Source organism: Melanotaenia boesemani, chromosome 4 (genome assembly GCF_017639745.1).
Source record: "Melanotaenia boesemani isolate fMelBoe1 chromosome 4, fMelBoe1.pri, whole genome shotgun sequence".
Taxonomy (NCBI): domain Eukaryota; kingdom Metazoa; phylum Chordata; class Actinopteri; order Atheriniformes; family Melanotaeniidae; genus Melanotaenia; species Melanotaenia boesemani.
In genome coordinates, this window is record NC_055685.1 from 3986971 (window position 1) to 4014587 (window position 27617).

The 27617-nt window shown below is 39.9% G+C and overlaps 1 protein-coding gene across 1 annotated transcript in view; it reads left to right on the top strand.

Annotated features, from left to right (window-relative positions):
- The first annotated feature begins 16963 nt into the window (after positions 1–16963).
- The window catches only part of LOC121638341 (protein jagged-1a-like), a 32227-nt gene continuing 21573 nt past the window's right edge, over positions 16964–27617 (top strand). Inside the window, exons 1-5 of the mRNA XM_041983067.1 lie at positions 16964–17335; positions 18719–19021; positions 23403–23460; positions 25836–26093; positions 26404–26464. Of these exons, the coding sequence (XP_041839001.1) occupies positions 17258–17335; positions 18719–19021; positions 23403–23460; positions 25836–26093; positions 26404–26464 (758 nt within the window). The 5' untranslated portion in view covers positions 16964–17257. The remainder of the gene's footprint in view (positions 17336–18718; positions 19022–23402; positions 23461–25835; positions 26094–26403; positions 26465–27617) is intronic.

Below are 27617 nucleotides of genomic sequence, written 5' to 3' on the forward strand. Positions count from 1 at the left end.
TTTAATGCAGTGCTGCCTGAGGGACCCCAAGATCACCAACATCCAGCCTTGTCCTATGCACACAGAGATTCCTCCTGATTCTCTGCATCTTTTGATTATATCATAAGCTGTAGATCAGATCTTCAAAGTCTTTACAATTTTACATTGAGGAACATTTTTCTGAACTTATTTCATAATTTTTGGACCCAGTTTGTCTCAGATTAGTAACCTCTGTCCATCTTTCCATCTGAGAGACTCTGCCTCTCTGAAATGCTGAAATTATTACCAGTCATGTTACTGACCTGTCGCCAGTTAACCTGGCTGTCAAATGCTCCTCCAGTTGTTTCTGAATTGTATCAGTTACGTTTCCAGCCTTTTGTTGCTCCTGTTCCAACTTTTTACTGACATGTTGCTGCCATCAGATTCAAGATTAACTTTTTTCTTGAAATTATAACAATTTCTCATTTTTAACATCTGATATGTGTTTACTGGGAATAAAATATGGGTTGATGAGATTTATAAATCACTGCACATGGTTGTACATAATAAAATAATCAGAGATGATTTATCTGCAGACCCTCATCCTTTGCTAATTGCTCCTCTTTCACTTTTTCATTGTTTAAACTGAACATCTGATGAATTCTATGAGTTTTTCTAATGATTCTTTTTTTGTCTGCAGCCTGGTAAAGATAACTGTGACAGACCAGAGCATCTGTAGTTTGTTTGCACTTTTAAGTCTCTCTCTATTTAAAGATAAACTGAATTTAAAGCAGAATATCTTGTCACTATTTTAAGGAGGCTAATTTAGGATGTTAAGAGTCCAATATTTATTTTATTCTTCATTTGTGTACTTCTCACTTTACTCAGAAAGAAAACATGAGCTCAGCACATTCAACTCAGCATCAAGACAAACGTGAACCTTTACCGATTTCTTTTTTCCTTAAGCTTCATTTCACATAACTTCAAAAAATGTACTTGACTCTATAGATACTGTATATAAGCACAACTTTGTGAATGAAACTTTATTTGGAAGTAGTTTGTAGTATGATTGACTTCAAATGCAGGTGGCAACGCAACATCTGAATGAGATTTCCTCAGATTTAAGCTAAACCTTGAAACATCTTTTTTTCCCTTTTAACTGTTCATGTTTGTGCATCATGCATGCACTTCATTCTTCCTTGCACATGCAGTGACAGCATTCAGCACTGTGTGGCACACGAAATCACACAGATTGTGAAAAGTCAGAGATTCTCTTGTTAATTCATCACTTTTTTCTATGCCTGTTATCTAATTAAATGTGCAGCACGTCAGGCTTTAAGAAGCCAAATAATTTTTTTTTACCATGTATGTCAAAATTATTGTAATGCAAAAGGTATCCAGGATTTTGAGAAAAGTTTCTATATAAAAGTGATGCAAAAGGTCTCTGAAAGTGTGTATATATTAACCTGCACATATATATTCCTTTATATATATTCACCTGCACAAAATACACAACGGCCTCCACTGAGCTCAGCTCTATTAAGTCAAGAAAACTGAAAATTTGAGTCCCAAAAGGCTGGAATTTCTGCAGAATGAGCACATTATATTTAAAAAGAAAAATCATTATTGCACTTTCAAATATACATTTTAACTAAAAACATTTTTATATTTTATGAAAAATATAACTTGCCCTTTAAGGCAGTAGCAAAATGAAAAAAATATTCATAAATCCAAATATCCTCAGCAGAATGGATCCCCCACCTTTCAGACAGAGAAAAGCCTTCAGTCTGCAGTGAGACAGAGGATACGGGAGGGGGTCAGCCTGATGAATAATTTAAAGCCTCCTCAGACAATAAAGGCCCTCGTCTGCTCTCTGGGGATCCGTGTTATGATACCACGCTGTGTCTTAGCCTCTGTCACAATATTGTGGACACATTTTTCCTCCATGAAACAAAAGCTGAAAATAGGAACATGTTAAAACTCCTTTGCATAATGATTAAATAAATACATATACAGTAAAATCAGTGAAGATATTAATGTTAACAAAGTGTGTACCGTTCCTGTTATGCAGATGTATGTATAAAGATGTGAGGAAACTTTCTCTGAGAAGAATTGACATGTAAAAATGAATGGATGGTTTTGCTGCAGCCCCCCTTCCCATCATCACCACCCCACCCTAAACATCTGGCTCCACTCCCAGGCTTTGTCCCAACCCTGCAACACATTTCTATCATGCAGGAATGCTTCTGTTCCAAAGTCCCCCAGCGATCTCCTGCAATTAAATCTGAGATTTGGCTGCGGCCCAAGTCAGGGAAGCCCCACGTCCCTTCTAGTTTGGTTTGGTTGAAAATGAATCTGGGCAGTTCTACAGTCCGACTCCATACGTACGTAATGGTGAAAATAACCCAATGTGTGAGTCAGAATAAGCCCTGTGTGAGTATGGAGTAGAAAATGTGTGTCTGCAAAGAGCATTAGTCCATCACAACAGGATTTTGTTTATATCCAGAAAGTTCACTGTACAACGTGTTGTTCCACTTCTTTACCAGTCAAGTAGGAAGGGATGAATCACCTCACAGTCGTTTTTCAGTTTTAATGCAAAATGAGAAAAATGATCAAATATTTAGATCCTAAATCCACCTGAGGTTTTTTTTTTTTTTTTTAAGAACAAGAGTCCAAAGCAGGAGATGTTTTCTGTTCCTCCATTCTTCTCTCTGAGTGTAAGTGTGTCAGCTGTCTGAGTGAAGTGATTTACATGCAAACACAGTTTCCCTTGTAATGTTTTAGCAAATTGACTCACTGCAGCCAGGAAACAGCTGTGTGCTCTCCTCTCATTTTTAGGGTGTTGGCCAAACAGCAAAAATGACTTTTTACTTCCAAACCGTCTCTTTCTGGTCCACATCATGTTTGTAACGCAGCAGCTGTTTAACTTCTTTAAATTGTGACAATGATGCAGAACTGGAAACACTTTTCTCACATCATTCTTCTTATACATCACGGTGCAGGGTTCCTGTTCAGGACTTGTGTAATTCATGGTTTGGTGAAGTTATTAAGCCATAACTTATTCCTCAGGACCATGAGGTGGAGGTTTGTGTGGATAGAAGGAGATGAAAAGTTCCCAGATACCTGTTAGTTTTCTCCGTTCACATTTTAATCCCAAAGGATTTTATTACAGAACATTAACCTACAATTTGAGTTTGGAAATATAGGTTTTTTGTTTTGTTTTATTCTTAGAGAAACGACCATCCAGTTCGTCATGCTGTTCCACACCCGCTGTATGAAACTCACCTCCATCCAGATAAATGGTTGTGATTACAGCAGCATTATAAAGGCTGTTAGACACCCTGCCAAACTAAATGGAACTTGAGCTCTCATGAGCATCCCCAGCAGGTGTGGACTGCATGGGCCAATACCACAGTGTGAAATCTGAACCACGTTCATGGGAAATTTTGATGCTTGATCAGGACTTTGGCAAAACTCATCTAGGCAGCTGGATTTAGTTGTCTGTTGGTCCCAAATACAGCAAAAAAAAAAAAAAAAAACATCACACTGTTTTGCTGTTTGATTAGTATTGTGGTGTTTTTTGATCTGTGGAAGCCATGGGGGCTCAATAAATCAGTAATCACAGGATATTTGGAAGCTCTGCAATAAAAATAACTGCTCTTTCTATAATATCAAAATGTTTTCAGTAATATATACATAAAACTCAGTTTTTAAGGGATTTCAAACCTGAATAGATTGCTTCAAATAAACTGGGATGAGGGCCTCTGTGACCCCGATCAAAGAGTGGTCCTGAAGACTGCAGCCAGTTTCCACTGCTGTTACATCTGATTTAGAAAAACTCCATTATGAGATGATCAATCAAAAAATAACAAATAAATAAATAAATCCACTAATGTGCAAATAATAAATAATGAAATACTATATTTGGATGAAGTAATTTTTGGTTGTTTGGAAGAAGTCTCGATTAACATTAGGGAGAAGGAAATCTATTTAACTGAGTTTCCAGATAGGACATAAAATCAGAGGTATTCCAAGTGATGAGAACAATTAGTGAAAAAAAGCCTTCCTTAGTTTCCTCTTGTGGGTCTCCACCTCAGAATCTATTTACTCTCTGAGGTCAAATAGTGTTTTTAGCTAGTGAACAAACTGAAATGGCAGCCAGCACCTCACAATGCTGAAACAGAGGAAGTGATGGATGGATGGATGGATGGATGGATGATGGATGGATGGATGGATGGATGATGGATGGATGGATGGATGGATGGATGGATGGATGGATGGAACTGAGCAAAACAACTTCAAGGCTTTGAAGTAGACATCATAATATGAGTTGGTTGAATCAGTAAAAACTAAATCCTAAATAAAGGAATTTGTACTTTCCTTCATTAACACTTGAGCATCCTTTATAGCTGCAACTTCTGATGTGATACTTAATCATTTTATTCAGTCAGACTAACCGATTTGTGTGGATAACTAAGAGAACAGGGTGACATATTTCACTTTTTTATTATAAGACAACATCGTAAGATTAAAGAATTTAAACCACTTTTTGAGTATTTCCTTAAAATCTGCTGCAAATCCAGACCTTAGTGTGGTTTTTCAACAAGCAAAAGAGCTTTCTGACGAAATGTAAGGAGGTCATGTTTTTCATGTGACTGTACACCTGGTCTTTTCTGTGAGTGTGACTCCTATTTATTCATGTGGTTCTTTTAAAGATGTCTTCACCTTTACTTTGACACCTTTACTACACCTTCACGTTTGGACACCTGGTGTTAAGGATCTCGGGTGGAGAATGGGAATTCAAGCTCAGACACTGAAGTGCAGTGAATGAAAGATTTATTTGTAAGGAAACCAAGGGATGGAGGAGGTGTTCAGGCAGGCTGGCGGGCAGGCAGGCGGGTGGCAGGATTTCTAAACAGAGCAAAGAAGATAAGCTTAGGCAAACAGGCAAGAAGTGGTGGTCTGAACTTACAAACGGCCGAGAACTGTACCACAGTTTAGGTAACAATCTGCTGATGAGTTGATGGCTGAGCAGTCCTTAAATACGAGCTGCTTGATTGTAGAATGTGTGGCAGGTGAAGATCCGGTAGCCAAGGAAACAGGCACGCCCACCGCTGCCAGACACCAGAGCCGGAATCACAACACCGGGCTTGTGTTAAACGTAAATAAAACAGGAATGCTGGGATTTGCAAGTGATTTAAGATGATGCTGAATTTCACATAAAGCAAAGCAAAATTTATGAATTTGATGACAGAAAAAACATTTACATTATGTTCCATCACACATAGCTGATGGTACTCAAGACTTCTGGTCCCAAGAGTGGACACACGATTCTCACATATTAGTAATCTTGCAAATCTCAGGATAATCCTGTCGCCCTTTAAAGTGGCAATGCGTAACTTTTTGACCTTAAATACCATTTTGATGGCACAGTGACATTCATCATGTACATTCCTGGAGTCATTGTTGTGTTGTTGTGTCCCGATGGCTGAGAAACACACTCCATTATTTATTTATTTATTTATTTTTTTATTTCAACCCAGAAGAAATCAATGTAACACAAGAGAATATTATTGGAGGAAAAGAAAGAGAGAAAGGAACAGAGCAAGAGATGAGACAAGAGTCAACTGACTTTATGATCTCAGAGAAGAGATGAATATGATGCTGGATTAGCTGTTGTCTCATATCAGTTTGAATGGATCTTTTAAAATGTTGAAGTATAAAGCAAATTGTACATTTATTTAATTCCTTTCACTTTGAAAACATGAAATTATTTTGTCCAAACTACAACTTAGGCTCTTGTAATTTGTAGTGTAAACTACATCTATCCATCCATCCAACAGGAAGGCAGGATGAGGCAAGGCTGTTCTTCAGCTTTGTTACTAGAAGTCACTGCAATGGAACAATAACCTTAACTTTTGTTAGGCTCATAACATAATTGCCTAAGTCATATTTTAGCCATTTAATACACGACCCAAGATAAACGAGGAGTAAAGTGTCATTTTTTAAAACTATAATCTTTATTTGACCATTCAAACGATGTATCCACCAGGGGGCAGAAGACAAGTATAAGATTGTGTACAACAGGGTTTTTACCATAAAGCGATGCAAAAGGTCTCAAAAACTGTATGTATCAAATATGATACACACAGTATTATAGGGATATGGCTTTATAGGCAATGATGTACAGTCAATATGAAATAGGAGTTAGACAGATATCACAATCATGGCTTTCTTCTGGGTGGTTGAGGCCTGATATGGTAGAAGCAGGTTTTGTTGACATTAATCACGCTGATGCAGACATTACTTAAGCTGGTTTATTTTCCTCTTGTGTCAGATTTACACGGAGGTCGATGAGTTATTCATGTATAAAAACAGAAAATCACTAAAGTTTTTTTAGCTGTTATGTAACTTGTGCTTGACTAGTCGCTACCCAGCTGGAAACACATCCTGAGGTCATCCATTTGAGTTCTGAACACATATTTTTGTGGGAGGTTTGTGGGAAATGTAGGAGGTCACTGGCTGCTGATGGCAACAAGATATAGAAGATTCTGCCTTATTAATACTGAGCCTGACTGTTTTCTTCAGGTTATTTCTGCATTAGTGTTTCTGCAGCTCTCAGTTCCCACACGATCGTCCATCATGTGATCACAGATGGTGGGAACGCTGACACAGAGAGGGGGCTTGTGTCTGCCACCACAATGCATTCTGGGAAGGATACACATCCTGAGGGAGGACAGACAGTTGATTCTCCCCCTTTATTAGGTTAACATTTCAATCCCTCCACTCATCTTAAGCATGCTGCTGGAGTCATGAAGGTGTGTTTGAGTGTGTGCTGCCTGTGGGAACCATAAAGGCAGTTTTGGATCTGATTTATGGGGGAAAAAAGGAATGTAAGAAGCAGCTGGCTGTAAATTGGTGAATTTATCTGTGAAGTTTTAGAATAGAAAATGTTTTTTTTATTTGTTTTTTATTTTATTTACTACTTGTTTATTTGACTGTGAAGATTCTCATCTGTTGTCCAGAGTAACGCATTAAAAATAAATAAAATAAAAAAAAAGAAAGCTTAGACACGTCATAATATTCACAAACAACCGTTTCTAATCATCTTCATAGTATTAGCTGAGGTTATCTGAGGTGACAGGTCCTCTCCTGTTACTCACCTTCACACATCGTTGGTCAACCAATTATGGCTGTCAAAAATCATTAAGGAAGTGATTCACAATCACAACTATCGCTTTGGCAATCTTTCTTTTTCATATTCTACTCAGTGCTTTTGTTGGATGGATGAAGTGCACAAAGACAGATTACTCTGGAGGTGATAAAGTGCCACAGGCTGCCACAAGATTAGTTTTCTTTTTAACTCTGATGACAAAACAACTTGATTATCAAAAAGCCCTCAAACTAAAACGAATACATTCTGCACCCTGTGAACTGACTGAAAGAAAAACTTGAACTCAACATGACTGGTTTTACTCCTTGCGAGTTCAGGTGATTAAAGGAGTGTTTTTTGTTGTTTGTTTTTTTTTTTTTACAGTTCTTAAGTTTAAGTGCTCCATTTCAGAATAGTGGGCTTGTCTTTCCAATGCGACTTATCAATGAAAATCTCTGTTCTTGGTAAAACAAAATCAGGAGACACACGTGAACAGAGCAAAGGTCAAACCGAGTGCATGTTTGGTCAAATTGGGCCACAATTTCTGTTCTTTCTTCATTTAATTAAAGAAAGATGCAGAAGGAAAAGCTTGATGTAAAACGGCTGATCTTACTGCAGTCAGCAGTGCATCTTTGAAATTCTGTTCATACACTAGGATGTGTTTTATAAATAAAAAACTCTTCAGTTGTTGGTTTGTGTTGGGAGATGTTTTTCCCACAGCAATGGCAGTGTGTCTCAGTCAAATGCTGAGCGGTTGGAAGTTGTTTTGTGAGATGAAGAGGACAATCACATGTACAGCAAAGAAGAAAACGTGTGAAAATCATTTCAACAAATGTCCAGAAGGAGCGATGTTCATGCAGCTAAAGAACCCACACCAGTTCTTCCTCTGCATATTCTGGCTCACACAGATATCTTTTTATCTCCTCCAAAATACACTGCCTTAAATTTCAGAATAATTTTCAAGTCTTGTCTTATAGTTCTGAGATTCAATCAGCAATAATGCATCCCAGCACAGCCGTTCTTCAGTAGAGAAAATGTTACAAAAGCTCATTAAGCTTGAAAGTACTAGAGACAAGCCTCTGCAAACCAACAAAAAAAGAAAGAAACACCCTTTAGTCTTTCTCCCTTTTTAATTTTTTTTAATTAATTAATTTTATTTTATTTTTTGTTAAAACAACAACCCTGAGGGGTTTGCTCCCCCTCAACAAACTTGCCGAAAGCCCCGTTAGATTTGAGGCACCTTTAAGAAGTGAGCACATATAAAAAAAGACAAAGACTATGAAGTGCAGACCAGCAGAAAGGCCACAAAGTTAACTGCTCAGACTAAGGCTGGGTGATATGGCCTCAATTTAATATCAAAATTAATTAAGGCACAGTTTGTATCCCACATCTATCCATCCACCCACTTTATACCACTTATCCAGGATTGGGTTTCGGGGGAAGCAGAATTTAAAGAGCTGGATTTATACTCGTTTGGTGTCTGCGTACATTAGACACGCAGGTGACGCTGGTGAAAAGTGCTCTCACACTCGAGCATAGGGTAATGACATGATGTAGTTTCTCTTTCGCGGTTACCGCAAATATTCAGTGAAAAGCTCCAGAAATCCAAAAACAAGTAATCACAAACTGACCAATCACAAGGGAGTACTTCTGGGTAACTGTGTTGCAAGCACGGGTGCACTTCTGGTCTGGAAGAGGTGCGCATTGAGCCTCCATTGACCTATGCGGCGCATACGGTGGTGACGCTGTTACCTTCCCAAGAAAGTAAAGGCTGGATACAGAAAAGGAAAAGAAAACAAACAAACAAAAACAAACAAACAAAAAAACCTAGGGTAACGTAACAGTAGGCCTCTAGGGGGCTGCAATGGCTGGAAATTTATCCACAGGGCTGGAGATCAATCAGGAGGAACTGAATGGTGGCAGGTGTGACTGCAGGTTGTGACTACTTAAACCCAGTACGAACAAACTTTACTATAAGCTTTGATTCCCTGGCGAGACTACGTTTATTTTGTGTGTTCTTTGCATTGTAATTACGATTTTAATTGATTTTTTTTTTCATGTACCATTACCATTTTAATTGTGGGTCTGCCATAAGTTGTAATAAGAAGCTTACTGTTTTATGTGCTTTGTTTTTAGGGACAGCACTGGCTGCCGTTTATTTTAGTTGGTTTTACATGGTTTGGTTTTACCCTCTTTTATTTTAGTGTAGGTCGTTTTAGTTTTAACACACTGTCTTCTGTTTTTTAGTGCTGTGGCTGGTGTGTCTTCCTTTCACTGGTGCCATCTGGATACTGGGAGTTCACTTAGATGGTGATTCGGTTTGTGGTTGCACGTCGTTTGTAGCATGGTGTTTTTATTTGGAATTAATTGGATTTCCGTTTTATATGTTAAATAACCCCAGTCCCGTTGCTGTAATTGCTCGGGTTCTTAGCCGTAGCACGACTCTCATCTTGTCTTTCATTTCTGTATTTTTAAGGCTTTAGTTATGTACAATAAATGGCATGTGTCTGACCCACACTGACCGTTGTGGCCTCGTAACTGAAGCTCCTATGTGTCTTTACACCCTCAAGTTTACAGAAAGAAATGAAGTTGGGGGCAACAGCTTCTTTTTAATTTCTTAGAGAAGAGAGGTGTTACACCTGCTCTGGATTACTGATTGTCCTCACCCTTTCCAGCGAGTCATCATCCACACCTGCATCCAATCTCCTCCCCTGGCTATATATACTCCAGCGCCACACTCATTCCCGGTTGGACCTTGTTGGGTCACACTTGGCCTATTCCTGATTCCATTCCCAGCTCTGTTTCCAGGATGTTATGTCGACTCCACTGTTTGTCTCCCACTAATGAGATCATTCCACATTTCATTATCTGTTCAATAAAGATTTGTTAAGCATTATGTGACTCCGAGGAGTACCATTAGAAATTCATCAAAGGTGTTACTGCAAACCATGATTTTTACAGACCTCCCGATTTTTATTTTATTTTATTTTATTAAACTGTTCCACTTTGTATTTTTTCCCCTTTCCCATCAATCATGACATTTGTTGTCAACTGATTCCTTGTAATTTCAGGATGGAGAAGATGCCAGTGTCATCGTGTTATCTGAAAAACTGAACGCAACAGACCTTGAAGTCTGTAATGTTAATTTATCTACCATCATTTTAATCAATGAAATAAAATGGGAAGATAAATTTCCAACTTTAAGACCACAGAGACTGCTGGTCTGATCATAACACCTTTGTGCTTTTGAGTCAAGTTTAATACTTTATGAAAAATATCTAACCTGGGAAAAGGGGGGAAAAGGGCTTTATAATATTTACTGAATTACTTCATTCAGTACATTACAGAATATAAGGCAGTGACATGAATCAGAAAGCTGTCCAGCAGAATAAGAACCACCCCTGCAGGTTGCTGGGTTTGTGACAGGATTGTTCTTTTACATAAAGTCTATGAAGGATGGAGAACATAGCGCCAGCAAACTTCATGATGATGAGCGAAGATGATTCACACACAAGTTGCTGTGATTTGCAATGCTAGTGCTAATTTCATGCGCTAATTATGTTAGCATAAAATAGAGTGTAAACAAAAGCTACATTAATCAACAAATGTATCCGCGGCAGTTTTCCCTTAGTCTCACTTAATAAATTAATTTGACTGTAATTTCATAACTTTATAAGGGCAAACACAGTATTCACTTGGCCCAAACATCATCATATTTGTTGGTGTAAACTAACAGACCACCAGTTTACTCAACTAACATCCATGCAGTCACACACATTAATTTAATGTGAGTGCCAAGAAATAAATTAGACTAAAATCTTTGTAAATCAAGACAAACTTTTCAGGTAATATAAGCAAAATTCCGGTACTGACCGGTCCAGGAGAAACTTTGCTAGCTTTGCATCCGTCTTGAAATTAATTTGGTTTCTCAGACTTCTCCAAAGTCTTCTCTTGCAAAAGATTCTCCAGTATTGATCCTCGTTTTATTCCATTTTTGGTCATTTGCTTTTTTAGCAGGATGCCGAGGCTTTTTAGGTTTTTCTGAAACTACTTCTGGCCTGCTTCTTTTACTAGCTTCCATACTTGCAGGCTCTTTTGCCGACATAAAATACCAAATCTGCGCTGTTGTTTGGCAACCGTGGAGAGTTGCATATGATTGGTTAAGGAACCAGGAAGTAGGAACGAGCTACACAGTGCGCCAAAGTTATTCCGTCACAGAACACTTACTTTGAAGGGAGAAAAACTTCACAAAGACATTGTTGATGTAGGAGACAGATTGTTTATAGGGAAGCTTCCTTTTATCCCTCACAACAAATGAGAACATTTTTAATTATTTTTACAGAAAAAATCCTAATTAGTCAGCCTTTAACAGTCAGACAGGAGGTTCAATACTAAACATGACTCTATTATGTTTGAAAGTTGTAACTAAAAACTATAAAAACAGTACTGTGCTTTCTTTGAGTGCAGTCAGGGCATAAAAGACCCACAAAAGTGTCCTGTCCCATCCCTCATGACCAGGTCACATCTACTAATGAAGTGTGGACAAAAATATTTAAAAAGTTTAAAGTGCTGCAACATGTTGTTGCAGACTCCCAATCAAAAAACAAACTAATTTAATAAAACTAAACAAAAAATTTTTTTTATTTAGTTTTTTTTTTATTTTTATTTTATTTCATTATTATCATTATTACTTTTTGCTATTCTAAACATATTTAGGTTGTCTTTTAATCATATTTCGCCTCTCCAATGAGATTGCTCTCTGCGGCAGCCTCCATTCCAACTATATGTACCAGGTTGATTATTCAAATTATATGTCTACGTCATTTACCAACCTCAAGGGACTTTTAGGACAACCAGTAGCTATTTTTTTACTGAGGAGTTGGCAACAGTTTATCCAAATCATTCCCCGTTGTGCTCTGTGTTTACTGCAATCTGTATAAACTTTCTTTCTTTCTTTCTCTCTGTAGAAAATGTCCTATGGTAAAAGATTTGCTGTCAATGGCCATGTTTTCAGGGACATTTCAATTGACGAATTGAATAATTCCTCAATCATGTATACATTCATTCCACTTTAAATTAATTCTGGTCTTCTGCACATGCTCATTCCCTTGTCGGTATGGTACTCTAGCTGTGTCCCAATCTATGCACTTCAAGTTCCGATTTGTGGGCTACATACGTCATCGTGGTGCACCAAGCCCTGTCCCAATTCGAAGGAGTCTCTGAATCCACCCTACAAATCCACACTTTGCTTTGGCCTCAAACGAAGGCTGCTGGTGATGCATCCTTCACAGCCTCTTTTCTCCCAGAATTCATTGCGCACAAGACAGTGGTGAATAAGCAACCAAGCTCAGAAGAGTATTTTTTTCTTGTTTTTTTTTTTTTAACTACACTTTAGTCGAAATGTGACAAAAACAAGTAGATTGAAAACATGTTTGTTAAATGGTGGCATTAAAATGCTGTAATATTTAATATTCATGGATTTTTTGAGGTGTTAATGAAGTGTATACTGGCTGGAAACAATAGAGCGTCAGAGTTAACGGCCGGTTGGTGTTAACATTCACTAAAGCAGGAGTGGCCAATGTCGGTCCTCGAGAGCCACAATCCTGCAGGTTTTCCATGCATCCCTGCACCAACACACCTGACTTAAACTAATGAGTCATTGTGCAGATCCTTATAGGTTGTTGGATCCAATTAATTTGAGTCAGGTGTGCTGGTGCAGGGATGCATAGAAAACCTGCAGGATTGTGGCTCTTGAGGACCGACGTTGGCCACCCCTGCACTAACTTGGTAATTTCAGAGGTTTAAGTGATTCAATGTACTACATTGCTGCTATGGGAAATTCATGTTGGCTAGGTAGGCTGTCCCATTTCACAAATGTTAAGCAGAGTTTGGAGAACTACCTGATAATTTGGAGCACATTAATGAAAAGTGAAACAAAACTGCAATATAGTGAAATTCACTGGTTTAAATATGTTTGCCTAAATGTTACCTGGGACTGATTTACATATTGTAATTTAAACTGGATGTCGACCAGGAATATTTGTATGTCAGATGTGGTCTAGATCAATTGCCTGGGATTTCCTACAGTCAGGAATCTGTCTCGTTATCAGAGCAGCAGAGGGGGGTGGGGCACTTCTGCTGGTTAGAATGGGTGGAGGGTTGAAGAGGGAGGTGGGGTCTGTGTTTGGGAGTGTTTTGTCTCTCTTTCAATGATAGCAGTCCAATAATCTATTCATTGGGCTCCTCGAGGGAAAAGATCCCAGCTGCTCTAATTTGAGAATAAAGAGGAGGCTACCTTTGTTCTGTCGCTCAGGCTCTGTTTCATGAAGCAACATCAGCCACCTCCCCCTCCTCCCGCCAGCCTCTCCTCTGTCTCCTTTCATTCCTCCACTCCTCATCTTCAGTAAATTCACATGTTTTGCTGTAAATTTAAAACATTGAATTTGTTTTAGTTTAATTTTTTATAAAATACATTTAGTTTTAATTTTCTCTACCTTTCACTTATTCTTTTCTTTTTTTTTCTTTTGCATCAACTCCTGAACATTTATTTTTCTACATTTACTGTCAAATATAAATGTGAGGACATGATTTATGAGAAACTACATTTACACACATATAAAAATCATAGATATTCTATAGTCAAACAAAGAAGAAATATCTAATTTATCAGGACATAATAAAGAAAAAAGTCCAGTCCAGGAAGAACAAAACAACAGCAACATGTCAAAGTCTCAGGCCTCAGCATGAAAGTTCATGAGTCCATTTGGAGAAAGACTGGCTTGTTTGGAATGGTTGCAGGAGAAAGCCTTTTCTCTCTAAAGAGAACATGCTTAGTTTGGCAAAGCTGGATCTGAACAAACCACAAGACTTCTGGAACAATGTTCAGAGAGCAAAGGATGTTTGGCTCAGACAGCTAATATCTGCTGTTTTCTTTGGCCCATATTTGGCCTTGAGTGACAGCACTGTCTCGGGGCTGCTTAAACTAAACCACATATCCACCAGACATGGGCCTTTAGGTTATATCTGGTTCTCATAATATTTTCTGTAACCCATGTCAAGGCTAGCTTACAATATTTGGGCCACATCTGGCCAACAAAACATCTGCTGTTTTCCAAATTAGATCCAGCTCATCGCCTTTAGGCTACATCTGGCTCATACATACAACCAGTGTCATGACTGAGGCCTTGGTAGCCAGATTTACCCAGTTGTGTATGTTTCCTTTGGACAGACAAACTGACTGACTGACTGACTGATTGATTGATTGATTGATTGATTGACTGATTGATTGATTGATTGATTGATTGATTGATTGATTGATTGATTGATTGATTGATTGATTGATTGATTGATTGACTGATTGATTGATTGATTGATTGATTGATTGATTGATTGATTGATTGATTGATCCCCTTGGGGAAATTCTGTTGCCCTGTAGCTCATACTTAAACACACCCACCATTCAACAAACATTCAACAAAAGACATAGCTATGTGAACACACTGCCTGCCAGTACGGCACAGAAACATTTGTGAAGGTGAAACGACATGATACCCAGCAACATGTTTGGAGAAAACCAAACAGTATATCAGCACAAACACCTCACATCAGCTGTGAGCACGGTTGTGGAGGGATGATGATCTGGCTTGTTCTGCAGCTATAGAATCTGGACACCTTGCAGTCATGAGCTGTGTCCCAGTTTAGTCTGCACACTTCGAAGTGCAGATTCGTCAGCTACAAATGTCATCGTCGTGCGCCAAGCACTGTCCCATTTCAAAGGACTCTTCGAATCCACCTTACAAATCTGAACTTCGTTTGACCTTAAACAAAGACTGCCGGTGATGCATCCTCTTTTCTCCCAGAATTCATTGCACACAATTCATTGCACACAAGACTGTGGTCAATGAGCAACCAAGCTCAGAGGAGTAAGTTTTTTTTTGTTTTGTTTTGTACTACAATTGAGTAGAAACGTGACAAAACCAAATATATTAAAAACATGTTTATTAAAATTCTGTAACATTTGATATTTGTGGATTTTTAAGGGGTTCATGAAGTGTCTACTGGCTGGAAAACAACAGAGCCTCAGGCAGTTTATTTTCTTTTTCCTTTTACATTTACCCGGTCAGTGTTAATGTTCACTAAAGTTTCCTATGACATGCAAGCAGTAATTTCAGAGGTTTAAGCGATTCAGCGTCCTACTTTGCTGCTATGGGAAATTCTCTTTGGCTAGGTAGGCTGTCCCATTTCACTAACATTAAGTGGACTTCAAAGTGTACACACCCTGAATTGGGACACAGTTATTGAGTGGACCGTGAACTCCTGTAGATACCAAAATATTCTTAAGTCAGATGTGAGTCTATCTGAACCACAGCTAAAGGCTCAGTTATACTCAGATGGCTGCTTAAGTCGGTTACGCTTTCATCACTGTAGACTTTCTGCAGAGGCTCGATGCGCCCTCTCCCAACCAGATGTGCAATCCGGCTACACAAATGCATCCACGAGAAAGTAAGCCGTTGTGATTTGTTACTTTGTGATTTTGTATTTCCGGATTTTTTGGATGCGGAACACCGTCTCAGTCTTCTTCTCATTTGTTTGCCCTGTAAAATGCTCAACAGATGGATAATTTCTTTGTCTGCTTCCACGATCTCTCGAAGACACTGCAACATGTTAGGCTCCATTGTTGTTCTAAAACAGGAAACACTTGCTGGAACTGAAGCAAACCATTGAAGAAACTCCACCCTGTTGATTTACCTGCTGTTACCAGACCTACTGCCACCTGCAGATCCAGAAAAGAAACAGTAACTTGATGCTGTTACGCCACGCTCGAATATATAACCACATTTCATCTGCGTCAGCTACTGTATAACTCCAGCTTAAAGCTTGACTAAAACTGGCTCATGCAACTGGACAATGATGTCATGGGCTCAGGCTGAAGGCTCCTGTCTTTTTCTGAACTTGTTCTGGTTAGATGAATTTAGGACCATTTTTGTTTTGGCTCTAGGATTATGGACTAAACTTGTTTCTCTGGATGGATTGTCTGGTAAGAAATGGAAAGGCATGAAGAGAAGAGAAAACTGGAGAGAAATTATTCTGATGATAAATCTCATCAGAACCCTCGCTGCAGCATTTTTAATCAGATGGGGACTTTTTAGAACATTTCTGGGACAGAACACTAATCAGAAATTACAGCCGTCCAACCTGGAAATAATAAATCCATGGACTCTTTTTTCTGCATCACTCTGTGACAGGATGTTCCTCAGTCTGGGAATATCACGTAGGTGGAAGGTGGTCAGAGAATTCTGTTTTTAAATGCCAGTTAGAGGATAAGCCCTGGTAAACAAATAAAATCTCCAAGGTTCCTCACTGTAGTACTGGAAGCCAAGGTAATACCATTCAGAGTAATTCCAGTGTCTTCCTGAGGTTCCCAAAGACAACAACCTCAGTCTGTCTGAATTCATAAGGAGAAAATTCAACAATCCTTAAGTCTTTTTTTAAAGTCATCATTCTCTTTCAGCTCTCTTTCAAGGGCTCCATACGTCATAGATTTTGTTCCCAAATATAGTTAAAAATGAAACGACGTGTTGTTGTGATTACTGAGGAAGTTGGGTGAAATTCTGAATATTTATTTCCAAATTTTCCTCCAACAGGAGCTAAAGTGTCACTTCTGACTAAAATTATCATTGAGACGCTAAACTCCTGTCATGTGAGTTTTCTCCTTATGTGAAAGCACTTCTCCACCTCTGTGTGATTTCACCGCAAACAAACCGTTACTCATTAATATTTAGTGATGGGCGTGGTTTCTATATAAGCCCCGCCCATCACTGTGGATATTAGACAGCCTCCTCCAGAATAAGTCTAAGTGCTGACCAGGTTTCTCCAGCTGCAGACAGCCAGGCTGCAGGCAGTTTTACTGAGAGAGCTAATAAAAGAGAAGCAGGACAATAGCAGACAAAAGCTTTCCCGTGCAGGAAGGAGACAGACCGCTTTTTATTGTCGGGACTGTGTGGAGATTTCTTTCGGGAAGAAAATCTGCAGTTCTGCCTCTGTCTGTGCATGTTCCACCCGGAGAGGTGGACTTAAAACCCCGAGCAGAGGGTCGCACCGACTGTCAGCGCACCGAGAGCCGCTGGGCAACAACCCGCCGCTGCAATGAGCCTCACGCGGAGCTGCGCGCTCTTCAGCGCCGCCTTCAGGCTGCAGCTGCTGCTGCTCTCTGCCCGCATCCAGGTACAGCAGCCTCCCGCTGGTTTTCTGCTCATTTTAACATAGTTCTGATAGGAAGGTACCTGGAAACACGGAACACAGGCGCTCTGCTGTGTTCAGGGACATCTTCATCGTCTTCAAACTCTGGGAAAGACTCAACCCAGACCCCTGAACCCAGAACCAGACCTGAAGAGTGAACCCAAAACCAGACCTAAAGACTGAACCTAAAACCAGAACCAGACCTAAAGACTGGACCCAGAACCAGACACAGACCTAAAGATTGGACCCAGAACCAGACCTAAAGACTGAACCTGGAACCAGACATGAAAGACTGACTCCAGAATCAAAGTTTTTCTTATGACGTGTTTAAGTGGTTTTAACTCTAAACTGAGACCTAAAGGGGAACATAAAGGACCATTAGTCCCAATTAGATTATAGGGGCTCTGGTTGCTTTGGGACATAAATTGCATCTGATCTGGGTAAGCTTAGGATCACATGCCTGAAACTTTTTCATTGCACTGCCACAAGTTGCTATTTATGATCAATAATTAGAGAGAAATCCACATTTGTTGCTTTGATCAGATTGTTTGTGATTCCTGTCAGTCTTCTGTGTGAGTGAATTAGATCCTGCAGAAACTAACAAAGTCCACGTCAGAGGATTCAGGTTGTTCCTGCTGGGACTCTGCAGCCCTCTGATCCCACCTCTGTGCTCACTTTCCCACGGTTTTAAATTCTCTCTTCATAGAAAACATTTAATATTTAAGCATTTTCAGGTCAAACATGCAGTTTTACATCGTGGTTTCAACTGGAACTGCAATAAACTGGAACCAGGAAACCAGTACTTAACTTAGTTTAGACAGATTTCTGCTCTGAGAGCCAATAGTTTGAAGGGCAGGTAAACAGCAGCAGGAATCTGATCAAAGACATTGAAGGTTTTTTTTCATCATGGGGAAGTCGGCTACTGGTATCTGCTGACTCATTCTGAGGGAATGAAGGTAGGGAAATCCCATCCTCTGCTGCCTGCTTCAGATGATCATTTAAAACCAGTTTCCAGTCCTCCAGAACTTCTACTTATAGACATTTAATTGATTTTATTTAGTGAAAAACTCATGAACTGTCAGAGTTTTCACATGCTTTCATAAGATCTAACCAGTGTATACTTGCATTAAATTTCAAAGTTTGTCCTCGGATGACTGGGGCCAGAAGACAGATCTGACCCACAGTATTAGACCAGGTCCCAGCAGGACCTAATCAGTCTGAATCCAAACCAACTTCCTTACGTCTTAAACTTAAAAGCTCCATGTTTCTTCTGAACTGAGGGAGCATCTAAAGACCTTAGCAACAAAATGCTGTTTCTGAGCTGTTAGTTTGTGATGTTGACTCCATCGTCCTCTTCCTCTGTTGCAGGTTTCTTCAGCTTCAGGATTCTTTGAGCTTCAGATTCTGTCCATGCAGAACGTTAACGGGCAGCTGCAAAGCGGCGGCTGCTGTGATGGATCTGGTGACATGGTGGATGGTCGATGCTTTGTGGACCAATGCGACACCTACTTTCGGGTCTGTCTGAAGGAGTACCAGCTGAAGGTCTCCCCAGCTGGACCCTGCAGCTTCGGCACCGCCTCTACACCTGTGCTCGGTGGGAATACATTTTCCTTTAGAAATTCCAAGAACAACAAAGCCAGGGTCGTGTTGCCGTTCAGCTTTGCGTGGCCGGTGAGTTCAAAAGTTCTGATGTGTCTTGAAATTAGATTTTTTTTATGCTAGCACTTCCAAACCCACATGGCAGTAAAGCCGGGCTTTCTGGGGGACACTTGGGGTTTTGAGTTAGTTGCCCACTTTTTTTCCCCTAAAGAGTTTTTATGATGGTGATATATAGTTCATGAGCTTGAAGCTGCACATATCCTGTAAATCTGCAGCAATCAGCCCAAAATCTGCACGAATAGTTGCTCCATTCTTATTTTTAAGCGAGACTCCATGAATTCCAGTTTTCACTGACTGAAGTGCCGAATCTGCTGCCCTGGATTGACATTAGAAGTTCCTGTAACTTCATATCGACCCATTAGTCTGATCCGTGAGCTCAGACCGGCCTCAGGCTTTGCCAGATTGGAGCATCAGTAGCTGCTGCAGTTTCCTGCCATCAGATTGTTTCTGCTTCTTTTTCGGGTGTGTTTTTTTTTTTTTTTTTTTTTTTTTTCCCATTGTTTCCTCCCCTGACCTTCCAGTGTGGAGGGGATAAAGGACCGTTGTTGGTGGCGCTGCTCTGCCGGCTGAAGGACATTCTTGCCGTTGACCCTGGTTACTGGCATGTTAAATGAAGCCATGGCAGGATAAGGTTTCTGTTGTTGCTCTCTCTTTTTTTGACTCCTTAGTCTAAAGTGGCAGGACTGGTCCAAATGGCCTCTCTGTGCGTCAGATGTGTTTATGGGAGCTCAGCATGTGTAATGTTGTGCTACATCTCTTCCTTTTACTAAGTGACTCATTTGTGACACTTGTGCTTTTCATTCTTTCATTCTTGCTGTCTTGCATTTTTTCATTCATCGTGCATTAGATTCTCTTTTCTTTCTAACCCTTTCTTCTTCTCCTTCCACCTCCTGCAGACAGTGCTGGTTTATATAAGCAGGTTTCTGTAGGAACAATAGTCAGGGCCCTGGCTGGGCTGCAGCTGGGGCTTATGGGACAATACTGTGGGTGAAGGGCTGGGATTGGGGGGTGCATAGTTCAGATACAATATATACAATATATATCCACCAGGAGTCACCAAGACACAGTAATAGAAGTTGCTCAATGAAAGGAAACTCCGACTAGAGCGAAGTTGCTTCTGAACAGACCAACAACGAGGTAAACTTGGACATCTTGGAGAGTGAGATGGAGGGATGTGGCTTCGCTGGCTGGCTGTCAATCAATCTCCCTGTTGGCTGATGCTGGAAACATCCAGGTACTTTGATTCTTATCCAGTCCTTGCTCCCCTCTCCTCATCCTTACTTTAAAGTGTCTGTACACTGAATTAAGACTGTACGAAAATCAGCAGAAGGTGAGGAAACAACAGTGTGTTCAGTCAGAGGCTTCCTCAGGTCCAGTGCAATACAGAGAGATACAGGAGATCATTTTACCAGCAACCATCACCCTCCAGACTAAGGCTTCATCTATTAATTATAAGTATAATTTCCTTTTTTTTTTAAACTAGTAGAAGATTGCAATTTTCCTAGATGAAAAAAGATTAACTTAAAAACAGGTGGAGTTACCTGGAAAATTGACCAATGAGATCACACTTAGCAAGGCAGGTTTATTTCATGTAGAAGACAATTCAAAGTGCTTTACATAAAACAAAGGCGTTACTCAGGATGCAGAGGAAGCTTTAAAAGTACATTAAAAATGAACTTTAAAAATAAATAAAAGCAACCAAGTAAAGAAAAAATGAGATAAAATGTAGAAATTAAAGTTCCAGTGTGAGGAATTAACAGTTGTTTTGATAAAAGGTGGCAAAAAGTTTTAAATGTTGATTTTAAAGAGAGTTTTTATTGTTCCAGAAACTGAACATTGCCTCACATACATGTTTAGTTCTGACTCTGGAAACAGAAGGTAGACTTGACCCTGATGACCTGAGAGATCTGGTTGGTTCATAACAAACCAGAAGATCCAGACTGAATGTAAACTAACAGCAGAATTTAGACGTCAGTTCTGTACATTAACGTTGTGTTATGAGGCAACAGTTTGTGTTTTTACTTGTCTTTGAATACGAGGAATCTTTCGTCTGCAGGACACATTTGTTTGTCACTCATAACATTTTTGGTGATGCATTATCACAGATGCATGTTGTATATTATCTTCTCTTTGCAAGGTTCTGCTTCTCCTTCCCATTAAATGCAACAACAAAGGCAGCACCATCATGCAGAGTGATCTTCTGTCACCAGGTGCAGCTCAGGGATAGATGTCTTGCCCAAAGGCACATCAGCATGAGGTTTAAAATCTTATGGACCATTTTTAATATTTTATGACAAAGGCAAATTTTAACCACAGCCACATCAAAGATCTTGTTTTGCTGCAGATTTCTTCAGGGAGCTCTGAATTGTTCTAGTTTCCTTTAGAGAGCCAGTGATGCCTGACATCCATCTCACTCTCATCATGCTGTCAGTCAGTCTGGTGGAGACATCAGATAAACCAGAGAACAGCGTAATGAGAGGAAGTTTACAGCTCTTAAATTTCTTCTCCCTGCCTCGACCTGCCTCCACATGTCGCCTGGCTCTGCCTTCTCACAAACTATGTTCCCACATCCAGCCAGAGAAAGTAGTTCCACCTCTTCGATCAAACAATCTCAGGCATGGGGAGTGATGGGAAATCTGCGACAGCCTGCAGATGAATGCTGCTGGATGCTTTGGCGAGAAGTGAGTGGAAACTGTTGGCAGGTAACCAGCTGCTGACTTTTCATTCCAGCTGTCATCTTAAACTCATAATTAGCTGCCAAAATGTTTTGAGGATCCACCCAGAGTGTTTGGTGGACAGCACACTTATTTCCCCCTCAGGGTCAGGAAGAATCAATCGATGCCTAAATCCAGTTTCAGTCAGAGAAATTATGCAAAGATGTTGCAAGAGTTGTTCAGAGGCTTTTCAGTCGCATTATTTATTTCGTTCTGCTTATGTTATGACAGCTCTGTGTGGAACAACTGAGAACAAAAAAAGGAAAGTTTCTACAGTTCTTTTAGCCCTGAAGCTATGTATACTGCTTTAAACTCGGATTCTTCCGGATTCTTTGCTTTCACTCGTGAATCTTCAGTATGAAATGCTGCAGGGAAGCTTATCCCAGCAGCTGCCTTGAACAGGTACAGTATTTCTTATGTTCTCACTGACATATATTGATACCAGGGTGGTCCTTCTTTTCTCCAAAAGCATTCTCAGTTGTTAGGGATGAGGAGCAGCTAGTAGTTAGCCACTCTGGTGAGCTGTGGCATTCAAACCTTTAATATCAGGTCTCAGAATTGACCAGTATAAAGAAATGAATGGGTGAAATTTTCTTAACAAGCTTGTTTCCACTGCGATCTCAGATGTATGTAACGACAGAAGGGGAATCCATGCTGGGTTTGAAAAGAAGAAGAGACCACAGTGTTAAAAATCCCAGGAGATTAGCATGTTCACAACTAATCAAATCAGCACAGTGATGTCTGATTGGCTAAAAGTTAGTGAGCAGTAATCATCATCTGTGATGCTTACCATACTAGAAATACTAGGTATTACAGTCCGTGCTTTCTCCACCAACGTTGGTGAACTCTTACCTGTGTCAGAGCAAAAACTAATAGGAAAAACAAAAACCAAAGGACCTGCACTTCAAGCTTCCCCCATGTGGAAGATAAACCAGCTGTTTGTTAGAGATGTTTAGAAACCCTTTGCAGAAATATCTACAGCTCAAATCCTAAACTTAACCAACTCAACTGAATACCCAACCCAAACTGAAACCTGCTTTTTAATTCTGACTCAAACATGATGTCTTAAAGCCAGACTTCAAGCAGGTTTTCATACTGTGACGCCATAACAACGGCTAATCCAGCATCCGTCTTCATCCTGTCTCTACTCTGAAATCTCTCCAGACAGCAAAAGTCAGTCTGATGTTAACTCTTGTCTTATCTCTACCTCTGTTCCTTTCTCTTTTTCTTTTCCTCTTTTCCTCTGATCATGTCCTCTTGTGTTTCTTTGAATGTTCAGCATGTAATATGACCGGTGTGTTGATGTCCAGTTTCTGGAGTGTAACAAGGCGCAGTAAAATGTAGTGGTCACATGATACTCGAGGCTGGAGACAAAAAGTTGTGAAGTGGTTTGTCAGCATCGGGACGCTGCAGGGCAACGGCGGCTTGATGAATGTACATAATAAATGTCACTGCGCCATGAAAACGAGGCAGAAATGCAGAGTTTTAAGGCCAGAAAATGATGTAGTGTTTTAGACATACACATGTTCTTACTCACATGCCCACACACCAACAATTTACTTTCAAAAGTCTCATCTTTAGAAACCAGAAATAAACTGAAACTTAATGACACTTCAAATATTCAGTTAATTAGTCAGATGTTAATTGATTAGTTGGTTTTTGTTTGTCTTTGTGTGCAGAGGTCGTACTCATTGATTTTGGAAGCCTTGGACTTGAACAACGACTCTTCCACCAGCAGTGAGTATCATCTTTTTCTTTTTTCTTTTCTTTTTGTAAAATAAAGGTTAAAATGTTCCCCTCAAAAACATGGTGGAAATGGAATAAAACTGCTTGTAAAAATAAAATAAATTTTAATAGCTTGCAAAAGTCATGCATATATATGATCTATAATAAGAGAAGGAGAAGGAGAACATAAAAGATGCCAGCGTGCATGACTAAAAAAACACATTAAATATTTTTAAAGAGCTTTAAACTTTTTTTTTTTTTTTAAAGCTTCACAAAAAAATATATTATTTTTGGTAATAATGAAAATGTATTTTGCACTATCTTGAGAATGAATGGGATCATTTTGATTCAGAAAACTGATTGATTTATCCACACACACTCTTCAAAGCTCCCCAGTTTTATTTGAGCTTCTGTTAACACCAGGCGGTCAACGAGGCGGTCGGAGCGGGAGTATTGGCTCGGTGCTGTATTTTACATCCCTCAGGGAACCATTCTAGGCCCTGTGTGAAGTCAGCTGACCTCAGGACAGGTGGCTGGAGTCAGGCAGACTTCACTTATTTTGAATTTAGTCAGAACATTAGAAACTAAAATATGTTTGCCTTCCTGCTGAATCTTTATGTGAGATTTCGAGAGTATGTTCAGAAACCATCAGCTCACAAACGGAGCTGAAAGGTTGCTGATGAGCCGAACGAGGACAGAGCAAATATTGACCAACTCAGTTTAGCATCAACAAGCTAAGTGTGCCCAGCTTGTGGTCTGAGGTGACCTCCTGTGTTTTCCATTTTTCCCTTGAATGGGTCGGCTCAGCTCTTTACCTGCTCTCCTATGCGGATGAGATCCTCTAAACGTCGGCGAAATCGGCTGCTTGTCATTGCAGCTATGAGACAGTGACTGGACACACACCTTCCCTGTGTGTGTTTGTGATCAGCTCTGAGTACAGGAGGGTTAAACATATTCCCAGAGTTCATCTCCAGCCAGCGTCATGTCATTTGCTGTCCTGTTGGATTTAGATTCAGTCTCAGCTTTGTATTCACAGAACTAGGAAAAATCATGTTTTGCAGGAGCTTACTGCTGATAAAATTGACCTTTTATTAAAAAAAAAAAAAAAAAAAAACATCTTAAAGGTGCAGCGTGAAACAAAATCAGAGGACGATGAAAGAATAATGTAATTAATCATTAAAAACTGTGTTTCTAAGGGTATCTAATCACTTTACTAAAATAGTTAAGAGTTTATTTTTCTTAGAATGAACCATTTCTATCTCCTTGCTGTGGGTCCACAAACATGCCAGCTGCCATTTGTGCCACTACTTTTACTACGGTGTCTCTGAATGGACAAACAACTGTAATAACGGCTTTGTTTGATAGGAGCGAGACTACTGTTTGGGATAAGTAGCACCTTAATAAATAATAATAATAAACGTTTAGCTTGACATCACCCTCTGATTGATACTGGTGTCGACCAAAAAGGTATAAAGAAGGAGGTGAATATTTACTTCACTGCTGCTCTGTGTGTGCTGTAGTTTGCCTTCCATTTTCTAACCGCTTATACCAATTCAGGGTCGCAGGGACGCGGGTTACACCTGGACAGGTCGTCAGTCCATCGCAGGACCAACACAGAGAGACAAACTCACTACTAGGGAGAATTTAGTGGCCATTTTACCAAACATGCATGTCTTTGGACTGTGGGAAGAAGCTGGAGTACCTGAAAAGAACCCATGCATACATGAGGAGAACATGCAAACTCACAGAAAGGCCACTGTTTTACTACTGTCTACTGGATCACGTCATTAAACAGGTCATTACAGTACCAATAATGACCTTTTGTTTCTGCTGTATACACAGGTTTGCCTTTATAAAGACAAGCTAAAAGCTAAAGTAAAGCAAACCATAGTGTACTTTGCAGCCCTCAAACAGGTACTGGCGTCATAGCTCGGGTAGGTTTCATCAACTAAGTGCCAGGTTTGGATGTTTGCTCAAATATCCCGAACAGTGCGAATCCAGGTAAACTATTTTTTCCAGATCTGCTACTGTGGTGCCATTTTCAGCACATTTTTTTTATTCACCGTCATGATGTGAAGTGTCACAGTTTGCTTCCACAGCAGCAGTATCACCTGCTCGGAGAACGTCTGGTTCCTTGTAGAGTTTCTGGTGGGTTTAATGGATGCCGTCACCTCGGCCTCAGCACACTTTCCACCCTGCTGGTGAAATACCACAGAGCAGCTCAGCATTTCCAGAGCGCTGGTACATTGAGTACCGAGTGTAACTGAAACCTGTGTGCAGCTCAGGAGGCCACGTTCAGAGGAGGACGGGAGCACAAGTTTGGTTCCAGCTCTCTTCATCCCTGGCCTGCATGTTTTCTGATTGGTCTAAAACCATCTCATTCACAGGTGTTGGTGGGGCGGTGATCGAGAGAGCCTTCCACTCTGGGATGATCAACCCCAGCCGGCAGTGGCAGAATCTGGAGCATAACGGCCCTGTGGCCCAGTTCCACTTCCAGGTTCGACTCAGCTGTGACGAGCACTACTACGGCTTCGGCTGCAACAAGTTCTGCCGGCCGCGACACGACTTCTTTGGCCACTACGAGTGTGACCATAACGGCAACAAGACATGCATGGAGGGCTGGTCCGGACCAGACTGCAACACCGGTGAGCCACTCAGAGGGTTTTTCTTTCAGATCAAAGAACTTTCACTGGTGACTCTGCTCATTTCAGAACAGAGCTAGCAGATTTTTATGTGGGATTATTTGGTCATGCTGGCATCTCTGATTTTATAACACATTTTTGTAGGCTTTATAACTAAAAGGAACGTTGGCGTGGAAACACTGGACTCCATGTGGAGGAAACCATCTTGTTGCAGATGATGGATGTTGCGTCATGAACTTGCACAATAATCATTCAGTCATTTGTGTTTATAATATTTATTATTATTTCTGTTGCTTCCTGTGTTTCTCTGCAGCGATCTGCAGACAGGGCTGCAGTACAGAACACGGATCCTGTAAAATCCCAGGAGATTGCAAGTAAGATGACAGACACTGGTCCTCTTCACCAGCCTTTCTTACAGACTCATTTCTAGTTAGTTTGTAAGAATGGTAAGGTCCTACGTATATTTTACAAAAATTGTGGCATTCACCAATATTTTTGCATCCTGACTTTGTTCTTAGCTAAAAACAAATCCTACAAACACACAGGATTTATGTCACACAGACATTTAGAAGCAGATGTGTTTGAACAAAATCAGGGTTTCTGTTGTTTTCTGTTCAGTTCATTAAAATACAATAATGATAAAATTATAGCTGCGTTTTTGAATTTTAAAACAACTTTTGGTAATTTACTAAGTATTTTGTTATTTTAAAATAAATATCAGATTAAGTTCTGACATCATCCTTTCGCTCAGAGGAAAATGAAAGTATTTGTCATTCATTCGATTAATTCATGAACATGCTGCAGACACACACTAGATCCATTCCCTCATCCAGAAGAATATCAGTAGTTAACAGTAGCTTTTTATTATGATTAGTTTTAGGTTATGTCCTGGTTGCCTGGTTAATAACGCAGCAGGAGGGAATGTGCTTTACAAACTGTAGGAGGTTTAGTATAGGAAGAGATGAACATTTATTCTATGGTGCACCTCGTTCCTCTTTAGCCACGACGCCTCCAGGATGTTGGTCGTGATGCGTTCATGGACCAGACTGCCGGCTGCTGTCCAGGTTCAGGAGGAATTAATGATCCGTTTCTACATAAGGCTGCGTTTATGGGATCTAAATCTTGCCATGTGTTTATTTATAACCAAGTTATCACTTTAGAAATGAGGACAATAAGGTTTTAGAGCACATTTTTATTAGTATTTATTTTCCTTCATACTTTATTTTTTCTTATCTACGTCTCTGCACACAGTTGTCAGCCTAATGATCTTTAATGGACATTTTGGACGTTTACTTGCAGATTAGGTCCAACTGGTCTATCTTTTTAACTTACAGAAAGATTAGTATTCACTAATCTAAGGAAAATAAACTAATGTTTTGGTCTTTGAACACATTCATGAATCTGACGAGGAGTTTTTGTAAAAACCTTCAAAAGGACAACTTAAGAAAAAATTTAAGGTTGTGAGAAGTTATTGGCGAACGAGGCTCCGTGTTTTAAAAGCAACATGATCCATGAAATATTAATTTA